Consider the following 21738-nt stretch of genomic DNA (forward strand, 5'->3'; position numbering starts at 1 on the left):
ACCCTCTTCCACCTCGTTCCATACTTTTGTAATAACCCAGGAAGCCTGTGAGTAAATTTTTCCTGAGTTCTGCAAGCCTTTCTAGCAAATTATTAAACCTGAGGAGGGAGTCATAGGACCACCCTTCCGATCCCCCACTGATTTATAGCCAGCGTTCAGAAGTACCAGAGGCTGGAGTTTGCAGAGTCCTAGGGGACCAAGCCCCAAACCTATGGGATCCGATGCTATGATGCTATTTCCAGATAGACAATGTCCAGAATTTAATTGAACTGTAGGACCCTGAGTGGGGGTTTCTGCAGAGAATCAGAAAACTGCTCAGCGCTAGAAAATTACCCTCATATTTGTTAATGAGTAAAAGAACAGTTTTCTCTTTCCCTCTTTTTTCAATTTGGCTGCCCTGCATAGCTTGTGGGATTTTAGTTCCAGGGATTGAACTGGGCCCTTGGCAGTGAGAGCTTAGAATCCTAACCACTGGACCACCAGGGAAGTCCCCTCCCTTTCATACTTACTAACTGCAGTTAACACCGAGTATTTACTAAGCATCAAGCCCTGTATTAGTCTCATTTAATCCTCTAAACCCTGGAGAAGGAAATGGCAACCCACTTCAGTATTCTTGCCTGGAGAATCCCCACGGACAGAGGAGCCTGGCGGGCTACAGTCCACGGGGTCACAAGACTCGGACATGACTTAGAGACTAAACCACCGCCACCACCAATACTCCAAAAAGCCCCAGTGGGGAATATTACTCTACTCATTTGCTCTACAAGGTTGATAGAGGTCTAGGGAGGGCTGGTAACCTCCCCAGGATTGCAGCAGCCACCCCATCCCCGAACCCTGCTACCCCAAACACAGAAACTAGGATTCGAACCCCTTGGGCCCGATTTCGGAATAGGCCCTGCTAAGCACTGCCCTCTGCTGTCTTCCTCTGGCTACAAATCAGACAACAGAATTACACCCGAAGCCCAAAACCCTTTTGAAACATCTTTTTAGGGAAATTGGGATGGTCATGTACACACATCTATGTCTAAAATGGATAACCAGCAAGTACCGACTGTATAGCACATGAACTCTGCTCAATGTTATATGGCAGCCTAGATGGGAGAGGAGGCTAGGGGAGAATGGATACATGACTATGTGTGGCTGAGTTCCTCTGATGTCCACCTGAAACTATCACAACATTGCTAACTGGATATGAAAGTGGAAGTGTTACTTGCTCAGTCATGTCCAACTCCTTGTGACCCCATGGACTGTAGCCTGCCAGGTTCTTCTGTCTATGGAATTCTCCAGGTGAGAATCCTGGAGTGGATATCCATTCTCTTTTCCAGGTGAGCTTCCCAAATCAGAGATAGAACCTGGGTCTCTGGCACTACAGGCAGATTCTTTACCATTTGAGCCACCATTGGCTATATCCCAATACAAAATACAAAGTTAAAAAAGGTCACCTGTCCCCACCAATGGCCACGCCCTCGTAGACGCCATCCGTGGTTCGAGAGATGATATTGTTGAGCTCGTTGGACATGCCTCCCGAACGCGAGACGTAGGCCACACTGCCCGGGCGGTACAGCTTAGAGGCCAGGATGTTGTCCAGCATCCCACCAGTGTTCCCGATCTTAAAGCACCCGGGCTTGATGCCACCAACCTGCCGGGGTGGGAACTTCAGTCAGGGAGGAGGGCAGGCTGAGTGACCACAGAGCTCTGCCGAGTCACAGCCCAGGATCGCCCGCCCAGCCCACCCTGGCCAGCACCTGCACCTGTGGTTTCCTGCTGAGGAAGGTTCTTCTCCCCCTCAAGAGACATTGCACAGGAAAAAGGAGCCATGAGGTGGCTTATAATTGCAGATACAGACGTGCACACTCAGGGTTAAATAACCTCTTTTGCTCCAAAAGGACAATGTCATCCAATAAAGGTGTCTAATGCAAGCGAGTACTCTGCTCAAGATCACCCTCCACCCCCGAGAAGAAAGGTGCCTGGCTTAGCTCAAAAATCTTAGCTTCAACCAAATTTTTAGCATAACAATTAAGTAAAAACAAACAACAACAAAAAACATTCACAGGGCCATTTTTTGTTATACCAGGAAGCTTTGTGTCAAGAATAAGGCCCCTAGGTAGATTTCTCTTTGGTTCACAGTTGCAGGAATGAATAATCAAAGACCATGCTATGGTTGTATGAGGATGGACAAACACTTAAAAAAATCTTATTGGTCCCTTGAAACTATAATGGGGATATGGTCTGGGGTGACAGCCCTTTAAAAAATTAACTGGAAATGGACAGGGAATTCGCTGGTGGTCCAGTGGTTAGCGCTTCCACTGCTGGGGCCTGAGTACAATTGCTTGTTGGGAAAGTAGGCTTTTGCAGGTTGCAGGAGCCGTCAGAACAAGCAAGCAAAAACTGGCAATGAACAGACTGACTTTCAGCAGGTACTCTCAATCTTTTCAAACCAGACGGGAGACAGAAGAGGCAATGATGAGCTTTCTGAGAGCCCGGAAGCAGAAGGGACACTCACGGTGGCAGGTCCAATGATGGTCACTCCTTTCTGCTCCGCCTTCTTGATCAGCTTCCTCGTGAGGGCCTCAGGGATGCCTTCGGCTATGATGGCGATGGTCCGGATCTAGAGCACGAGGGACAGTTATCGTTTCACCACGTGAGACGACGAGGCGGCAACCTTTCCTAAACCCACCTCCCAGACCTCTCCCAGGAGTAAACATGACAATATGCACCTCCTTCTTCCCACTAGCCTCTGGTCGTCCAACCCTCCCCCAAAAGAGAGGCACCTGAAACTGCTCTCCAGTGGTTACTACCACAGTGAGTCCGTAACCAAGCGGAAGCAAAGGTTCCAGAAAACTTGCTGTAGTCAAAGCTGTTATATTCTCGCCCATCCAAAAACTGACATGACTCAGCCCCATCTGTCCAGGTGCCTGATTATAAACCAGCTATAGGAATAAGCCACATGATAGAAACAAGCTGTTTCCACACTTGGACCAGAGAGTAGGCTAAGGGAAAAGCCAGAGCAGGTGGGGATGAGTGAGAAAGATCCCACACAAACCTTTTCTATAAAGTGTAAGACAGTGTTTGAGGGTTTGTTAGTCATATGGTCTCTGGGGGTAACTAGTACATTTTGCCTTCGAAGCATAAAAGCTGCCATGGACAATGTGTAAATGAATGAGCTTGTCTGTATTTCAATAAAACTTTGTTTACAACAAAAGGCAGGGGGCTGGGTTTGGCCCTTGGGCTGTAGTTCACTAATCTGTACTCCAGACTAGAAAAGCTGCTCATTTTTAACAGATATGTTTTGTGTTTTTTTTTCACTTCACCTAGATATCAAAACAAGTTTATGTTTTCTAGTCATAAACTGAAACAAGTCAGTTCTGTATCAGACAATAATTTTAAACAGAAAAATGACTATCTTAATCTGTAAGAGCTCTTATAAATCAATAACAAAAAAGATAAACCTCAATAGAAGAAAAAGAAGGGAGGCCACATCATAGAATGCAAATGGCCAACACATATTTTCAAAAGCTCATTTTAGTTAATAATAATCAAAGCTATGCAAATTAAATAGCATGCCTATCATTCTATCACGTATATATGTTCTTTAAATCCAAGCATTCAGTGTTGGCCAGGGAGGCCTGGCATGCTGTAGTCCGTGGGGTCACAAAGAGTCGGACACGACTTAGCAACTGAACAACATCAACAGTGTTGGCAAGCAGGATGGATCAAAGGCTTTCAAAGCTGCACATTCTGGTGCAGCAGTGTGACTTCTAGACATCTACGTGGGGAAGCAATGAAAGATATCTGCTCATCCCGAGACTTGAAAAAGCAAAAATGGTAAATACTGATGTGGAAAGCATCTCTGACAGAGATGGATTATAAAACAGTTACGTTATTCCATTTGTTCAAATCCAGAAAAAGGTATGGATAAGGATGTACACAGAGTCAGCAACCGTGTTTCTGGGAAATTAATCTTGAGATGTTTATCCTCTTCTTACTTATCAGCAGTTTTTTCGACAACAAATGTGTAACAATCTTACAATAAAAATAATGCTTTTGATCCTGTTTTCAAAACCAGTCTCAGCACGGAGAGCACCTGGTGGGTACGGATGATCCTGCGCTCTGGCAGCCCAGGTGAGCAGCCCGCCTACCCTCAGAGACCCCATCACCTCCTGAAGGTCAAGTCTCCCACCACTTTCATCCAAATCACTGGTCAGTCCTGAGACCCAAGGCCTTTGTCACCGGTGGACACCATTCAGGACTCGCCCGGCCTCCCACCCCCAGGGCGCAGAGCTACCTGAGTGTAATTCATGGTCTCCATGGTGCTGTCGTAGGCTGAGCGCAGGGAGGCAAAGTTGATTAGCACGTCTACCTCCGGGTGCTTCTTCATGGCATCAGCCATGTTCTTGAAGACGGGGATCAGGATCTCCTTGTGACCCCAGTAAAACTTCTGTTTGTGGTCCCCGCTGTGAGAAAGGCAGAGGAGGGCTAAGGACATGGTCAACCTGCCCGGGCTCAGGAGGAGCTTCACCCAGAGGGTAAAAAGGCAGGGTCGCCGTCTTCAAAGAGTTTAGTTTACGGGAAAGAGATCCCCCAGAAACATCAACCGCCCCCATCTGAGATGGGCAGACGCCTCCCCAGCCAGGGGGGAGAAGCCAAGGGCCCCCAGCTGTGTTGCTGTCAGAGGAGATGCGATGAGGACCTCCCACTCGGTGGTTGCATCCAGTCTCCCTGCCCTGAGTGACTCACGTGAACGGGTAGACCATGGCAGCCACCGAGGGCTCGTCCCGGGAGCAGACGTAGTCGAAGTCCAGCATGCCCTGCACAGCCCGGGTCTGCATGCCCCACACAATGGCCTTGGTGTGGCGGCTGAAGAGGGTGGCGCTCTTTCCTGGTGGGCAGAGACACAGCGAGTGCACCCAGTACACACACCCCTAGGGGCTCCCTGCCAGACCCCTCCTCGCCCCAGGTCCTGGGAGAGCGAGTCATCAAAACTGCAAAGAAAGGCAAGAGGACGGAACTCGGACAACCTGGGGGACAATGCGCCTGGATTTGTTCTGCAAAGAGGTAGCAGAGAGTGAGAAAAGAGCAGAGAAGTCTTGCCTGGCTGGCAAAGAGCTCAACAGTGAATGGACAGCAGAATTCCTACAGGAAAGGTGTATATATGCAAATGAGGGCTTGATCAGTTTTTTTTTTGGCTGCGCTAGGTCTTCATTGCTGAGTGCTGGCTTTCTCTAGTTGCAGGAGCTACTCTCGGTTGTGGTGCATGGGCTTCTCATTGTGATGGTTTCCTTTATCGTGGTGCACAGGCTCTAGGGCACAGGCTCAGCAGTTGCCATGGGTGGGCTGAGCTGCCTCGTGGCATGTAGAATCTTAGTTCTTGGCCCAGGGATCCTCTGCACTGGCAGGCAGATTCTTAATCACTGGACCATCAGGGAAGACCTGATCAATTATTTTTAAAGTCATCTGAAAAAAAAAAGTTAAGTTCTCCCAATCAGAGTGACTGAAAGATATGTTTTTTTCTAACTTTGGTGTAGGGGCAGGGGAGGTGGGGGTGGCAGGAGGCTCGGCCATGCTGCTCAGCACGAAGGATCTTAGTTCCTTGTCCAAGTATTGAATCTGTGCTCCCTGCAGTGAAAGCATGGAGTCTTAACCACAGAACCACCAGAGAAGTCCTGCGGACTTTTTATTTTTTAATTGAAGCACAGCTGATTTACAATGCTGTATTAATTTCTGCTGTATAGCAAAGTGACACAAATACACACAGACACACACACACACACACACACACAAGTACATATATATCTCACAGGACACTGAATATAGTTCCCTGTGCTATACAGTAGGACCTTGTTGTTCACTATAAGACTTCAAACAGATGCCCAACAATCCTTACCACCTGTGAACTTGGACATAAGTCAGCTCATGTCAGGATTTAAACCTCTTGATTCTAGGTCAGTGCAGGTGCAAGAGAGAGGTTTGTTGTAGGCTTATCTCATCGACCTTCCACCCGACCTTCTCCCCACAGCCTCCTCCCAGCTGGCTCTTTCCTGCTCCTAGAGGGGTCACCAGAGGCCAGGAAAGGGCAGAGGGGATTGGGAGCTGGCAGTCACCTAGAGCTGACCCTCCTGCTCTCAGCTGGAGGAAAGTAGCCCTCAGGGGAGGTCCTCAGCTCTCCCTCAAGAAACATAATGCAGAAAGCTCAGGGGGCATTTAGTATTAATTAACCTGCTGTACTATCACTGGCTTGGCTAATCAAGTTCAAGGTCTGATTAAATTAAGAGGGAGCTTCCCTAGTGGTTCAGTGGTTAAGAATCCGCCTTGCAATGCAGGGGACACAGGTTCGATCCCTGGTCAGGGAACTAAGATCCCACATGCAGAGGAGCAATAAACCCGAACACCACACCAGGGCCCGTGTGCCACAAGATACCGCCTGTCACAAGGAAGACCCCAGGTGCCACAACTGGGACCTGATGCAGCCAAATAATTTTTTTTTAATGAAATTTAGAGATCACTTTCCCCAGGCATGGAGGATTCACATCCCCATGCAGGCTCGGCTCTTCCATCACAGCCATAAGCTTCTCATGACAGACAGCTCCTGATGGTGCCAACACTCAGGATTTACTGTGCCCTGGATCCATCTGGGTTCAGTGAGACATGAGAGAGATCACAGAACAAGTGAGGCTACCTCGTCCAGTTCCCTCACTTTCCAATTCCTGCAAACTGAAGCCCAGAGATGCCAAATGATGGAAACTGTAGGTCATCTAGCATCAAAGTCAGGATTACACAAATACTACCTTGAGATGCAGCTCAACTGTGCAAGAGAGGAGGGCCATAAGCTAGCACTGCCCCACCCAGCTCCCCATTCCCGGGGATCCCAGGACAAGGTCTGGAATCTGTACCAACCCACGTGCACTCCTAGCTTGAAAAGGGCAGAACTGGAGCACTCAGCACACAGAGAAGACAAGCTGAAGGTGGCGATCCCCAGCCTGCTGGAAGCACACAGGCCCCAGAGAGAACCTGTGCTTTGGGGCTAAGCCCCCACGAGGCTCCTCCACTGGCTCCGCTGTCCTGGGCCAATCTGCCCCCACCTCCTGCCCTCCTTTCCCACATAGCTCAGGACTGACGATGAGATCAAACCCATTTCTCCCTCCACCCCCACCCCTGTCCTGGCCAAGAGCACTCTCATTGAGTCTATTCAGGGCTCAGCCTCAGGTCTGGTTTTGTACGTAAACAACAAATGGTGCCAGAGGCTGGGAGGAAGGGCTACTTGACCTCACCTAGTTACCCCTTTCCTCCTCTTAGCAAGGAGTCACAGGTCATCCTTAAGAGACTACCATTCCCTGGATTTTTCACAGCTGTGAATATCAAAAAGTTAAATGGAAGACCTGACACTTTGAACTGATGCCTCTATCCACCTCAGTGAACCTAGTCACATCTGCACGGGAGCATGAGCACACACAGATCATATCCCTCCTAAACAGTGACCTTACACAGACACAAAGCCCAGTCCAGATTGACTGTGCACCCTTCCGGGTCTCTCTCTCCTCCATCCTGTCTTCCTCCCAAACCCCAGAGAAATCTGAACTTGTCCCAGGTGCTGGGAGCTCTGGGATGCAGTCGGCAGTGGTGAGACTGAGGTGGGAAAAGAAAATGAAGCCGTCATGGGATGCAGAGAATCGGGTGGTCAGTGGCTCCCCTCCTGGCCCGCAGGCTCCGCCAAGCCCTCTTCAGTTTCCACGGCCTCCTCCTGGGCTCCACTCCCCTCTCTGAGGCCGTGGGCCTGGCTCCTGCCCCTCCTGCACTGTCCACTCCCTCCCATGTATGAGCTGGTGACAACCCCCATGGCAAGGAAAGCAGGGTGTGAAATAAAGCAGGGGTGGGAAGGGATGGGGCGAAGACCAGGACTTGGGGCAGGCTACACCGAGGCAGGGACAGAAAAGATACCAGACAACACCGCAACCCACCAGGGACAGGGAGACAGAAGCACAGAGTAAAGACTGTAACCCACTAGAAAGCCACACGCGGAGCTGGGGGCATCCTACCTTGCAGGGGTCTTGGACTTGGGACTGAATCTGTCAAAGAAAATGACCAAGGCGACTGAGTGACCCGTTGATGGCTGGAGGCTTTGGAGGGAGAGGGTGGGAACAGGAAGGGGTTGGTGGATGAGCCTCGCCCGGCTGCCACCCTCACCGTCTCTCATCTGTTCATGACAGGGGCCCGGCCAACGGGAGAGCCCCGACCAGCAGAGTGGAGCCAAGAAGGGGCGGAGGGCCAGCGGGCGCAGAGAGAGGAGCGAAAGCACCGAGGCTCAGAGGGTGCACCGGACACCAAAGGCCAAGGGCCTCTGGACGGACAGCTGGCCCATGCCCGCCCTCCTAATCCTGTTTTGTCCCCGGGAAGCAGGGGACATCAATGAGATGATGAGGCTGAGAAGATGGACCTGACACTGTGCTGGGAACAAAGCAGCCGTTTTGAGGGCTTCCAACTGGGAGCGCCTGGAGCCAGTGCCACTATTTCACGAAACGTCAAGCACACTCTGTCCATCCCAGGAGGAGACCCAGTGGTAACTGACATGGGCCACCTAGTTCTGATGGCAAGGGCTGGCTGGCAGGGATCAGGTCTCTGATGAATCAGAGGAGGGAGAGACGAGCGGGCAAACCAGACGGGAGGGCAGACGACGTGTGCCCTTGCAGTGTGCTCCCAGGAAGGTGAGACCCAGGATGGTGGAGGCGGGCACAAGAGTCTTCTGCCATTCTGGGCTTTGGGCTCCTGCCGTCCGCTCATGGGGAGGGCCTGCGGGACCTTCCCCTGACCTGGTACTCCTATAACTCCGTCTCCTCCGCAGCCCACCAGCCCAGATCACACACCCCGTGGGAGGGGGCAGAGAAGACAACCGAGGAGAGGAGAGACCCCGCTCGCAGAGCAGGCTCCGCCCACCACATCTTTGTGTCCCATTTCCATCCCACGTGCCACGCCCACAGCGAAGCCCAAACTGCTTCCGTCCACCTCTGCTGGCCCAGCGGGGTCTCAGAAAGGAACAGAGGGTTCTAAAACCGCGCTGGGAGTTACCTTGGGGCATGGCAGGCTTGGCCTTCTTGGCAGGGGCCACCTCATCAGTTCTGGACTCAGAAAAAGATGCTGTCCTGCTGGGGGCCGGAGTCTGGGGGGACAACAGGGAGAGAGTAAGGGTCATAGAGAATAGCTGGGAAAAAAGCCAATGGTCCTTGAGGCTCCAGAGAACTCAGGTAATAAGAACTACACACAGATTTGTTCTCCACAAGATGCTTTCAAAAGTACTATGCTTAATTACCCTCTGAGATAGGAATCAGTAATGTCCCCAAGCTATAGACAAGCAAACTGAGGTTCTTGGTGATAACTGCTGAGGTCCCACCCTCCGCAGGATTTGAACTCGGGTCTGATTTTAAAATCCCCTATCTTTCCACACCACCACCTTGACTAGGGCAGGAAAAAACCCAGCAGAGATACAGAAGCTAACCACATACAGCCTTCTCCCTGTACCTCCCCAAGGTCCCCAAAAGCAAAATGTGGGCACTGGGCCCCGGATGGGATGGGGTATGAGGGGCAACAAAGATGACTCTGCGGGCTTTGCAGCAGAGGAAGGCTGGCACCTACTGAAGTGCTCCCGCTGGCGTTGAGGAGGAAGTTGGCGGTGTGGGCCGCTGTGGGCGGCTGATTGGGGATGGGCCGATGGCCCAGGGCCATGCCCACGATGGCCGTCATGTGAGTCTCGGTGCCAAAGACGTGAATGGGGATCCCGGTGGTCTTCCCTGTGAGGAAGGAAAAGCACCCATCACTTGAGTCTCCTAAGAAGCGCCCGAGGCCACAGGACTCTGCCAAGGACCCTTCTGAGCCCTGGCCGTGTCTGGCACTTTCTGTGCAAGCCCAATTATCCCAGGACAAGTTGGTGGTCATTTTCTCCACCACTAAACAAATCTCTGTAAAGATTACCTGCCAGCAACAGCAGGAAGCAGCTTTATGGACACCCTCCACTGACCACAGTATTGTGAGAGCCTGCCCTCCCCCTTCTCCGCCTGTCACCTATGGCCACCGCACCACAACCCCCCAGGCCTGGCCTCTGCTCCTGAACACCTGGGCTCCTCTCCTCTCCCCAGGGCTCTGCCCTGCTCCTTCCTCCACACGGAGCTGCCACCTGGCTGCCGCTCGGCTCGGCTCAAGTGTCACCTTCTGAGTAAGGCCCTCCCTGATCTGACAGCCGTGCCCCTCCACGCCGCCCTGCCTGGAGATCCCCGGCAGACAGCATCTCGTTCCAGCCGCTGTTTACTTGTCTTAATGTCCCCAGAGTTTAAGGCCCCAGGAGTGACTGGGTGGCATTCACTAAGCTGTGAGCCCACAGCAGGTCTTCAGTTTTAGGTGAGAATTAGGACTTGATGCCACTCCAAGTGATCCAGGTGGCTGTAATATTTGCCGTGGATCCCAGATTGGGGAAAATGGGAAGGCGGAAAGGTCCAGTCTCTCAGTCAGAGGGCCTGCTTACTGAGCAGGAGCGTCTCACATCACCTCCCCTCTGTCTTGTCACCTGCCCCAACCCCCGCCCTATCCCCCTCCACCCCCACCCCCCAACCCCTCACAGAACTGCTCTTGGCACCAGAACTGCGCTTCACTCAAGACCAAAGCCCGCTGGTTTGATCAGGTCAGTTCAGAGAGACCTAATGATAGTCCTCACTGATGAGACATGGAACCCCAGTTCTTGAAAGCCCTGAGTCTGAGGTCTCTGGAGCCTGCAGGAGGCGCCCAAAATGGAGAAGGAAGAAAGGAAACCAAAATGGACCCATGCCCTCGCTTCCCTCAGCTCAGCGAGGGGGCGACTCCTTCCTGTTCTACCACCTATTGGACCCCTGCCTCCATCCAGGCCTGGACACTGACCCGTCTCCCTCCCCTCGCCCCTCAGTCTGGGCCCCCTGCTCTGTCCTGGAGCTGCCACAGCCTCCTGGGTGGTCTCCTTGCTTCAAGCTGGCTGCCCTGGAGGCCCTATCTCCACCTGGCAGCCTAAATAGCCCTCAACCCTAAGTCAAATGGTGTCGCACCTCTGCTCAAGTCTTCCAGCAGCTGCCAGGGTCACGGCCAAGCGCCCCCGGGACCTGTACTAGCCCTGCACGGCTTCTCCCTCAGCCTCTCTGCCTCCAACCTCTGCCCCAGACCCCTCAGTTGGCCCCACCTCAGGGCCTCGGGACCTGCCCATTCATCTGCAGACAGCCACCACCAACTGCTCCCTCTCCTCCTCAGATTTCTGCTCAAATGCCACCTTTTTGGCCAAATGCTCTCTGACTGCCTCATTTAAAACAGCCCCGTCCCTTCCCACAGAGGCCACCCCTTCCCCAACTGGTCCTGCCACGTGCCTGAGGCTGCAGCCACTCAGCTGTCGCGTGCGGCTGTGACCCCAGTGGCTCAGCACAGCGCCGGGCGTGGAACAGGCCTTCCACAGGCAATTGCTGAATGAACAGCTGAATAAACTGCTTTCCTGCCCACCCTGAATCTAGGTTTCGGTCAGGTGCCGTGTGTCAGAGGGCAGAGAAATGCAGCGGAAGCCAGCTGTAGCTCCAGGGAGTGAGGCAGGTGGTGGGAGGAGCATGGAGACAATTAGAAGACTGACCTGCTCAGGAAATCCCAAGGAGGGACAGAAAACATCCCCCCATCTTACCGACTTCTCCCATGACCCGTAAGCCCTCCTGATAGTTGGGGCCACCTCTTCGGACAAAGATCGTGACCTCGTGCTCCTTCAGGGGACCCTGGTAATCTCGAATTGCTCTCACGATGCCCTAGAAGGACAAAGGGACAACACTCAAGTGCTTAGAAAGAAGGCAGCAAGAAAGCAAGCACTTACAACCATGGGAAACAAATGTCCCAGGGCTGCCGGGAGTTTCCTGGTGGTCCAGTTGTTAGGACTCAGTGCTTTCACTGCCAGGGCCCCAGGTTCAGTCCCCGGTCAGGGAACTGAGACTCCATTGGCTGTGCTATGCAACCCTAAACAAAACAAAAAAACCCAGGGCTGCTTCTCATGAAGCACAGAAAGACCCCAGCAGTCAAGAATTCCATGAGTAAACTGGACTACCGCAAGCACCCACAGGCCCAGGACTGGTGACCACTGGTGATGGTGCTGAGGTAAGAACACGGGGCACCCGGGGTGACACCCCTCAGAGCATGGGGTATCGGGCCTCCAATGTTGCTGTTGTTCGGTCACTAAGTCGTGTCCAACTCTGTGATCCCATGAGCTGCAGCACGCCAAGCTTCCCAGTCCTTCACTATCTCTGGGAATTTGCTCAAACTCATGTCCACTGAGTCAGTGATGCTATTACCATCTCATCCTCTACCGCCCCCTTCTCCTGCCCTCAATCCTTCCCAGCATCAGGGATGAGTCGGCTCTTTGCATCAGGTGACCAGAGTATTGCCAGTGTTGAGTACTGGTTCTCAGATGCCAGTGGGGCTTTGCTGGTCTCTCACCCCATCTACAGCTGTTGTTTTCTTACTGTAATTTTGGGGGAAGCTCTACACCAAGATCCTATGCAAGAGCTGTTGGGGTTATCAGGGCAAAGTCTATTTCACTGGCAAAGTTTCACAAAAGCTTCTCCAAGTGACCTGGGAACAGCTGTTGCAACGGGCCCCTGTGGGCACATGCCCAGGTGTGGACCGGTTTTGTCTGGGCAGACGAAGGGAGAGACTAAGTTCCATCATTCGTGGCATTTCATGGCGAAGCTCTACACACGGCGCCTGCTCCAGACATAATCACCCTTATCACTGGCACTGCCTTTATGACAGGACTGCTTAGAAGTTAAAACAAAGCTGCCAAGATTCAGCTGTGTCAGATTTATTTGTTGAATCAGGTCCAATTAGGGACCTGTTTCAGGTAAGACTGACAAGGCCTTGTCCTCTACTCCTTGATAGCTCAGACTTCCAAGACTGACATTCATTTAGGCATTCTTCTTTTTTTAAATAACATACACTTCTGATTTTTTTTTTTTTTACTTTGCCAGGTCTTAGTTGAGGCACAAGGGATCTTTGATCTTCATTATTGCAGCATGGGGGATCTAGTTCCCCAACCAGGGATCGATCCCGGGCTCCTTGCATTGGGAGGATGTAGTCGTAAGCCACTGGACTGCCAGGGAAGTTTCAATCTACGTGTTATTCTCCAAGTTTATATGGAACTACCAGATGGCCGACGTTCTTTTGAACAGCTGCCCTGAACATCTGACGGTATGGGATAATAAGTGGCCTCCTGAGGCAACCACCTTGAAGGGGAGGAGTCTGGAGACATGTGAGCTCTCATTCTTCTTACTGGCAGTCACACTTTCTTTAAACTGGTGCCCACGGCCCTGACCTATGTACAGAGACCCAGGACAACTGGTCTCTGACTAGATAAGCAGAAGCCCTGCACCCCAGGGCATCAAACACTTCGTCATGCCAACCGTTTGGAGAAGGGGCAGATGACTGGGAGAAAAAACACCAGGAGGTGCAGAGAACCCAGTCTTGGAAATGTTGGAAATGGGGTCAATCAAGCCAGTTCTTTAAGAACTGAAACAGGAAAGGCAGAAATTCACCTTCACATTTGTAGATGGGAGAATCACGGCTCAGAGAGGGTCAGCTGCTTGTCCAGAGAGACACACAGCTTCAGAGAGATCCATCCCAGGGTCTTCTGCATCCCTAGGTCAAGACCGCCCCCACCCTGGCCTAGGTAACTCTTGGCGATCTTTTTCTGTCCCAACTCTTCTTACAGAAACTTCCCTTCCCTGCCTCCCCCCAACCCGCCACGTTCCCCTGCAGCTGGTTACCTTGAATGTGGCAGCCACGTTGGTGAAGTTTGCAATGCTGCCTCCGATGATGAGGATCTTGCCTGGATTTGGAGCAAGAGAGAAGTCAAAAAAGGGTTAGAAAGGTAGACCTGGGCATCGTATCAGAAATCCAAGTGAGAACCCCCAATTGTTAGGAGATACCAGTGCAGAGGTGGGGAGCAAGCTGGTCTCTCCTGACTTACTTTCATCAGCTCAACCCTCACCTACACCACCGAGCAGGTGGTTAATCCAAACCCACAGAATCTCTGCATCGTTCCTACCTGGCATCGAGAAACCCAGCATGGTTTCTGGACACCCCTGGTGGGACTCTCTGTCTGGCTCATGGGAAGGGGAATCAGTATCTGTAGTCCCAAAACACAGCACAGGTGGTAAAGGGAAGTTGGGAACCACACAGCCTGAATAGTAAACGTGTAAGCAGGCCACAAAGAACTGAATTTATAGCAGTCAGCAAAAGCATGCTGCCGCCACTACCTCTGCTGCTGCCTCCCTTGCACCTGCTCATAGGACTTCATGTATCCACCCCTTCCTCACCTGCTTCGAGCCCCCGGAATGACAGGTGCTGTCACTGCCTGCTGCAAAGTCAGGGCAACCTCGGTCCAGAAGTTAAACGGTGAGCCCCAGGTTGCAAAGGACTGGGACAACCTCGTGCCTCCCAGCCCAGCCAAAGCTCTTCCCACCCCAGGACACTGGGCCGGGCCAAGGAAGAGCTCGTGTGTCTCACCATCTGGGTGCTTCTCGCGGGTCATAAGGGAGAGGATCGTCTTGGCGTAGTCATAGGTCTGTTGCTCGCTGGGGGCGCCCGAGTACTCCCCGTAGTTCGCCAGCTCGTTGACACCCCCCAGGTCGCAGATGGTGTCACTGCCAGGGAGATAGGGAAGTCAGTGCTGGCAAAAGGCAGCAGCCTGGTGCCTGGGGTGCCACACAGAAACCCCTGAAGCCTTGAGACCAGGCCGCCTCTGGAAGCGACCTCTCAGCCCTCAGACCCTCAAGCCCCTCACCAGTCATACTTGAAGGTTAACTGTGCTGCACCAGACCCTCCTAGGGGAGCACCCTGCCAGCCCTATGTGACATCTCTATGAAGTGTGAAACTCGACCTCATGGACTGTAGCCCGCCAGGCTCCTCTGCCCACAGGATTTTCCAGCCAAGAATACTGGAGTGGGTATCCGTTCCGTGCTCCACGGGATGTTTCCTGACCCAGGGATCAAACCCGACTCTGGCACTGCAGGCAGATTCTTCACAGATGAGCCACCAGGGAAGCCTATGACTATTGATACAGGCGCTAAAACACCTGGAGGGACACACTGGTGACACCCCAGGCCGAGGCGTGGGGACACGACCTGGCTCATTTCCCTTATCTGCGGCACCTTTGTATGGAGCACATTATCACTAATGGTAAGAATTAAAACTAAAAATTTAACTTTGAAGCAAAGAAGACAGTTTTGGAGACATCATGGGTAGGCCTTTCTGGGATGCCCCGAGGGTTCCTGCTCTGTGCCGGAGAGGGGGGTCAAGCTCCATGGTGAGGGGCTTGATTCAGGCCACACGTGGGAAGCCTGTGGGGGACCCGACCGTCAGCCCCTCAGCAGCCCCTTCGGTCACCTGTACACAACAGAGGCACCCCCTCCGGCCACCATGGTCCAGATTCTCCCCTTGGGATTCAGCAAAGTCAGCTTCAAGCTTGCCCCGCTTTTGGCGTCCAGATCTGCGATGTAGGCTTCCTGGGGACCAGAGAGCAACAGGTGGGCTCTGGGGGCACCCCTTTCACCAGGCTGCAGACCCCAGGACCCCTCCCTTTCCCCTGGAGCAGTAGGAAAAGGGCCTCCGTTGTCCTCACAGGGTCCAGAAGAAGGGTTTGTGTGGGGCCTCATGGGCCTGGGACAAAATGGGATGCTGTCTGTAAGTACCAAAATCATCTACGGCCAGTCACTGCCTGGAAACAAACTTTCCAACTCCTTTCTCTCTGATTTTAAGTCCCGCTAAGTCACTTGCTTCTACCCTGGCCCCACCCCCAGCATCTCCTTGCCTAACTCATTACGTCCCACCCTCCCCCAGCTGGCCAGGCCCTATCCGTACCCCTAGCCCAGACTCTTCCCCTGGCCTAGGTTCTGTCACACACGCCTGATCCTGCTGTGAGGACCTCTCAGAGGATGGGGTGGGAAGCAGCAATTAAAATTCTCAGCAAGTGGCTAAGACAACTATCTTCCCGACAGGATCAGGGGGAGCCACTCGGAATTACTGTGAAACAACAAATCAAGTTATGAGCCCAGGGAGGTTGATTGAGAGAGGAGTCTAAAAGGATTTCTGGCCAGGATTCAGAGGTTTGGCTCTCTCCTACCCCCACCTCCTTTGGGGTTTTAAGAAAATTAAATGGCTCGACCTTCCTTTCCTGCCAAATATATAGCTCACAAAGGGGTGGGGAGAATGCTCATCTGAGATTAGTCACCCTGCCCGGGCCCCCCTCACTCTCAGTCTCCTCCCCACAGCAGCCTTACCTCTGGGTAAGCCTCCCGTCCGAAGGGGGGCGGGAACTCTATGTCACCCCACTTCACTTTGCAGATGTAGTCGGCAGTGGCATCCACCTTGGCGGCCAAGTCAAGGATGTAGACACCATCTTTGGTCACGACTTTAAGAAAAGAAGAGGCGATCGGACATGGGTCCCAGCAGAGGTGACCATCCACCTCCAACCCCCTCCAGGCTTTCCCACACCCACCCCCATGAGGCCCCCAGGCCTCATGACTCTCCAGCTCAACGAGAAACCAGATTGGTTCTTATGGAGACACAGCTTTTCCCTCATTCAAGGAAAAACAAATTCTACAAGACCATCCCCACTCCCTGATCTGTAGGTACTAAGGCGGAAACCTGTTTTGGTTGCCATGGCAATTTTAAAGCACTACCCATTCACCCATCCACAACTCTGCTACTTAAAAACAAAAAAAGTGTTTCAAGCACAATGTCTAAGGCCCCTAGGTGGGTACCCCAGGGTCCCTTAGGGTCCAGAGAGAAGTGGGAAGAAGGGGAGCTGTGGGTCCACCGGGCCCCCAACTAGCAGAATTCATTTACTGCTGCCTCGCTGGAGTCCACTTCCCTTTACCCAGGGCCACTGAGCTAATTTAGTTAGCACAGAGCCATCTGGTCCACGAGAGGGGCTACATCCCCCAGCTGGAATCTGAATCAGGAGTCTGACCTCAGAAGCTCTGGCCAGAGCCAGCCCACACCACCTGCCTCTTGCACAACCGGAGAGCCTTCGCCAAGGTGTTTCCAGCTGTGGGGGGTCAATGATTGACTAACTCCTGGAGTGGGTGGAGGGGAAGGGGGCCTCCGAGGCACCAAGAGGAAGGGAGGGTCTGACTGGTCAGGCAGATGCAGGGGCAGCCCAGCTCCTGGGAAAACAGCCTAATCTACTGGCAGGAAGAGCCACTGAGCAGATAAACCAGAACCAGAACTTCCCCATCACAGAAGAAACTGGAGTTGGTGAAACAGAAGGATGATCATGGCCTCCTGAGAGCTCAGAAACAGGAGCCCGGGGAATCCCTCTGCCCCCACACACCTGTCTGCGCTGCCCTCTGCAAGCGGGAGTGAGGGCCCACCCCAGCAGAGATAGTTACCAAGGGGGTTGATCTCAAGGTAGGTGAAGTACAGATCCTCATAGAAATTGAAGAGGCCGGAGATAAAGCTGGCCAGAATTCTAGAGGGGGAGGCAGAGAGGGACTGTCAGTCCATGAGGGAGCGGACTCAGCAGCATCTCTCACTGCTATTGACAATTCCACTCCCCAGCACCCACTCTGCTGACCCCTCCCTCTCCTCTCCAAACTCTGCTCCCTGGATGTCACTCTTCAGCCACTGAGGCGGAAAAAGGTTGTCAGGCATGGAGCAGGAGGGGGGCCCATGCCAGACAGACGGGGGCAAGGAGGTGAGGGATGCTGACGGACATTTCAGTCTGAGCCAGGCTCCCCACTGCCCCCGCATTCCTCCTGGGGACAGGGAGGGGGGACAGGGAGGGGCTGTGACTGCTGGCTGCTCCCCATCTTCCAGCCAAAGGCTGGGGCCGGGTAGCCGGTGCCCAGACAGGGAAGACTACTCCGCTTGCCCCCCTGTACCCAGAGCTGTCTGCCTGCCCCGTCCCTATACCGCCACTGCCCTGCCATCCCTCTCACTCAACTCTTTCTTGTCTTCGGGGGCGTGGACCAGCAGGTGTTTCTTGATGTCCTCGGGATTCAGCTTCTCATCCACGGCAACGAGCAGTTTCTGGGCTTTGGCATCCACGTCGCCCACGTCCACCCCACCCTCGTGGTGGAACAGGACATAGTCCCCTTCTCGGGTAGCATAGATGCAGACGTAGAACTCCTCCTCCTTAAGAGGGAAGAGGGCACCATATGGGTGAGGGGCCCAGCCCCAGTCGTATCAATTCTAAAATCCCATAGACACCTCCTACCGGGTGAGACCTCAAGGACGAGAGGCCACTGCCTTGCTGGCTGACAGTCCAGCCTGGGCCAGTGTGACCTGCTCTGGGGGAAAGGTCCTCCCTTCAAGTCCTGCTCACTCCAGCACTGGGAAGTCCCCTCTGTTGCCAGCACTGGCTCCTTTCTGCTGCAAATTAAGCCTTTCCCCTCATCTCTGAATTCCCCGCTCTGCACCACCCTCAGACCCTAAAAGCGCAGCTTCAGAGACTTTGGTTGCCCTGACTTTTCTCCAGCAGCTTGATTTCTCCTTTCCTCATTTTAGGATCCACAGGCACAATGCTCCCAGAGAGCAAAGACCCAGCTGGGAGCCACCTCACACATACCTGAGTGTGTGGGACGAAGGGTTCGATCAGGAAGTTCTTGAGGAAGCCTGTGGCCTTGCCAACCTATGGAGATTGAAGGAGATACAGCTCAGGCGGATGGCACGCCTTGCTCGTGGGGAAAGAGGAGGGATGACCCTCTGCTCCTTCTACCTCACCCATCCATCAGAGGTGGGGCCCCAGCACTACTGCCACAACACCTGCCAGAAAGAGATCTTTCCAGAAACTAAGGCAATGGGGTCACAGACCCTTACACTAAAGAAGTCTGCATGAGACCCCCCTCTTCCACCCACTGCCCTTGTGCCAGCCACACTTTGACACTTCTAAAACGTCTCACACCTTTTCCACCTCCTCTGGAGGGTGACAAATGAGCTGTAATGTGGCCCCGCCCCCCAAAGCAGCGATCTGGAGCCTCTACCCCTCTGCTGTCCCACAGATCACATGCTTGGACAAATCAAGGTTATCGATCCCAGAGCTCAGGCAGGGAGACCCAGGCTCAGGTGCAAGGCTGGGGAAGGGAGAGAGAAAGGAGCTTGACAGGGAAAACTTTTCCGCACAGACTTTCCCTGCTGACGACAACAGGCCTGCAGAGCTAATCAGTTTGAGTGGGTCCCTGGCGGCAGCTGAGGCGAGACAGTCCTCACCCTCCCTCCCTGCGTGTCCCGAAGCCCCCGCCCGCCCATGCGTGCGTCATTGCTGAGTCAGGGACCAGACAGTGATCCATCAGAGGTAATGAGCCGCTCCTGCCCGGGCAGACACTGCTGCCAGCTCAGATGTCCCCAGCATCTCCCCCCGCCCCCTGACAAAAGCCAGCTAAGAAGGAAGCATAAGGACCTCCCTGGGGACACTGCTCAGCCCCCCAACCCTGCTGTCCTCTCCCCAAAGGCCTAGGGGCATGAAGGTCAAGATCCCTCCACCCCCAAGCCCGTGTATAACTTCAGGGATACCTCTTCATCCAGGAGAGCCAGAAATGGGAAATTAAACAAGAAGAGCTGATTTAAGGAAGCCCGGGTAAAAAGGAAGATGGCTCCATCACCACCTTCATCCTACTCTGGGGAGACCAAGTCAGCAGCTCAACGCTGATCCACAGTCACCCCAGATGGGACAAAGCCAGGTATGGACAGCAAATGCTCCCCGGCTTAAGCCGAGCCTTGGTCCACTCCCTCCCTTCAGTTCTCCAGCTCCCTTGGGGAGAAGAAAAAGAAATGCAATTTTATTTCTGGGCATTACTTAGCCTTCCTAAGCCATATTTCACTTCAACTCTCACCTACAGAGTTGAAATTAATCAACAAACTGGGAGAAGACAAGAACTGAATTGACTCTTCAGTATTAATTGTTTCTTCCTAGATTCTTGGCCCAAGATCGTTTCTGCCTAAATGATTCTGCATCTCCCTTCAAGTTCTTTTTTTCCCTTTATCGTTCCTCTTAGGTATGCAGGTCATGGCGAGCTACCCTACCCTTTCTGGTAATTGAAAAGAAAGGAGTTCCCAGAGTAGGTCTCAGAGTCCCATCACCACGACTGTTGTTAAAGGAACAGACTATTTCGGCCTGGCTCGGGTTCCTCAGGCTCAGCTTCCCTGTAGCACGTGGGATCTTACTTCCCCGACCAGGGATAGAACCTTCATCCCCTGCATTGGAAGGCAGATTCTTAACCACTGGACCACCACAGAAGTGCCTGTAATACTTCTACTTGTACAGCACATCTCACCATTCCCTGTCAGGGGAGCTCGGAATGAGCATCCAACTGGCCCTACTACATAAGCCAGCTCTGCAGGACTCCTGCCCTCCCCAGGCTGCAATCGGACCAGTCGCGGGGGTGATCCATAGGGTTGCAGATCTGGAAGCAGCCATGTTTGCTTCTGTTACCACAGCACATCCACCCCAACCCTACACCCAGACTCACTGTAGCCTCCTGTCCCAGGCGTGGCTTCAGCCAGGACTTGACTCCATCCAGAGTGAGGTTGACCCCAACTAGGCCCAGCTTTCCACGCCGTTTGATCAGCTGGTCTGGCTTGACCACCAAGCTCTGGAACAAGAGAGTTGGTTTGCTTGTTTTGTGTTTTGGCTGAGCCATGTGGCTTGTGGGATCTAGTTCTCCAACCAGGAATTGAACCCAGGCTCTTGGCATTGAGAGCCTGGAGTCCTAACCCCTGCAGTACCAGGGAATTTCCAAGAGGGGTTTGTATTTAGAGCAAAGAAGGAGAGGGAAGAGTTAAGAGGTAATAGTCTAGGGCCCCAAAGCACAGGATAGCCTGGGTGGCTTCCAATTCACCCCACCCCCAAGGTAAATTCCACCCATCTTCAAGGTCAGCTCCCAGAAGCTTCCTTCACCTATCCCAGCCAACACCTTTGACAACCGGGAATCTAGAGCTGTCCTGGCTCAGGATAGGGTCTGGCACAGAGTAGGTGCTCACTGAATACCTGCTGAATGAGTAAAGGATTCCCTACCCTCCCTATGTGATATCTTAGCTTCATTCAACACCTCAGAATATGGACCGGCACCCACATTCCAAAAAGAAAGAATAGAAAGACAGAGCCCTGGGGTGACAAAGCACCGCAGAAGACATCTGGTCAAGACATCCCTATGTTTGAACCCCACCTACAAGATCTACAAGCAGCCCCTGGCCACTGCTCACACACCTCCAGTACCAGGAAGTTTACCAACTGCCTTTGTGGTTTGGGGTTTGGGCTGCCTCATAGCAGAAGGAAAATTGCATCCCTGAACACCCTCCCACTCGGCCCCTCACTGGTCCTAGTTCTCTGGGACCTGCCAGAGACGTCCAAATGGATCTACAGAGAGGATTCCCTACTCTGGGTGGATTCCATCAGCCATTCTTCACAAAGTACAGCATCGCATTTCCTCGTGGCCCTGACATATTCCTGACGGAGCAGGTGCTTTTTACTGAGCATTTACCAAATGCCAGGCAGCAGACCAAAGACTTTCCAGGCATTATTGCTAGTCCTTAAATTCACAGGGTGAGTGGTTTGCCCATATGACAGATGGGGAATCTAAAACTCAAGAGAGGTGAAATGGTTTGCCCCAGGCCACATGGTTAATAACCAGAGAGCCGCCACCCGGACTCCAGCTGACCAGTTCCAGTCCAGGCGCAGCACCTCAGCGTGCGGCACAAAGGGCTGAA

The 21738-nt window shown here is 53.0% G+C and overlaps 1 protein-coding gene across 9 annotated transcripts in view; it reads right to left on the bottom strand.

Moving 5' to 3' along the window:
* ACLY (ATP citrate lyase) overlaps window positions 1–21738 on the bottom strand; it is a 42371-nt gene that overhangs the window by 15692 nt on the left and 4941 nt on the right. For 4 of the 9 annotated variants that reach the window (XM_027973961.3, XM_027973959.2, XM_060394709.1 and 1 more), the window contains 16 exon segments: window positions 20502–20624; window positions 18602–18664; window positions 17978–18168; window positions 17424–17503; window positions 16311–16441; window positions 15418–15536; window positions 14539–14675; window positions 13797–13858; window positions 11672–11789; window positions 9625–9779; window positions 9061–9151; window positions 8034–8063; window positions 4738–4879; window positions 4286–4454; window positions 2504–2608; window positions 1443–1639 (listed from right to left, as the gene is read on the bottom strand). In XM_027973961.3, coding sequence (XP_027829762.1) covers window positions 1443–1639; window positions 2504–2608; window positions 4286–4454; window positions 4738–4879; window positions 8034–8063; window positions 9061–9151; window positions 9625–9779; window positions 11672–11789; window positions 13797–13858; window positions 14539–14675; window positions 15418–15536; window positions 16311–16441; window positions 17424–17503; window positions 17978–18168; window positions 18602–18664; window positions 20502–20624 — 1913 coding nt within the window. 9 annotated transcript variants of the gene reach the window in all.

Source organism: Ovis aries, chromosome 11, assembly GCF_016772045.2.
Source record: "Ovis aries strain OAR_USU_Benz2616 breed Rambouillet chromosome 11, ARS-UI_Ramb_v3.0, whole genome shotgun sequence".
NCBI classification, from domain to species: domain Eukaryota; kingdom Metazoa; phylum Chordata; class Mammalia; order Artiodactyla; family Bovidae; genus Ovis; species Ovis aries.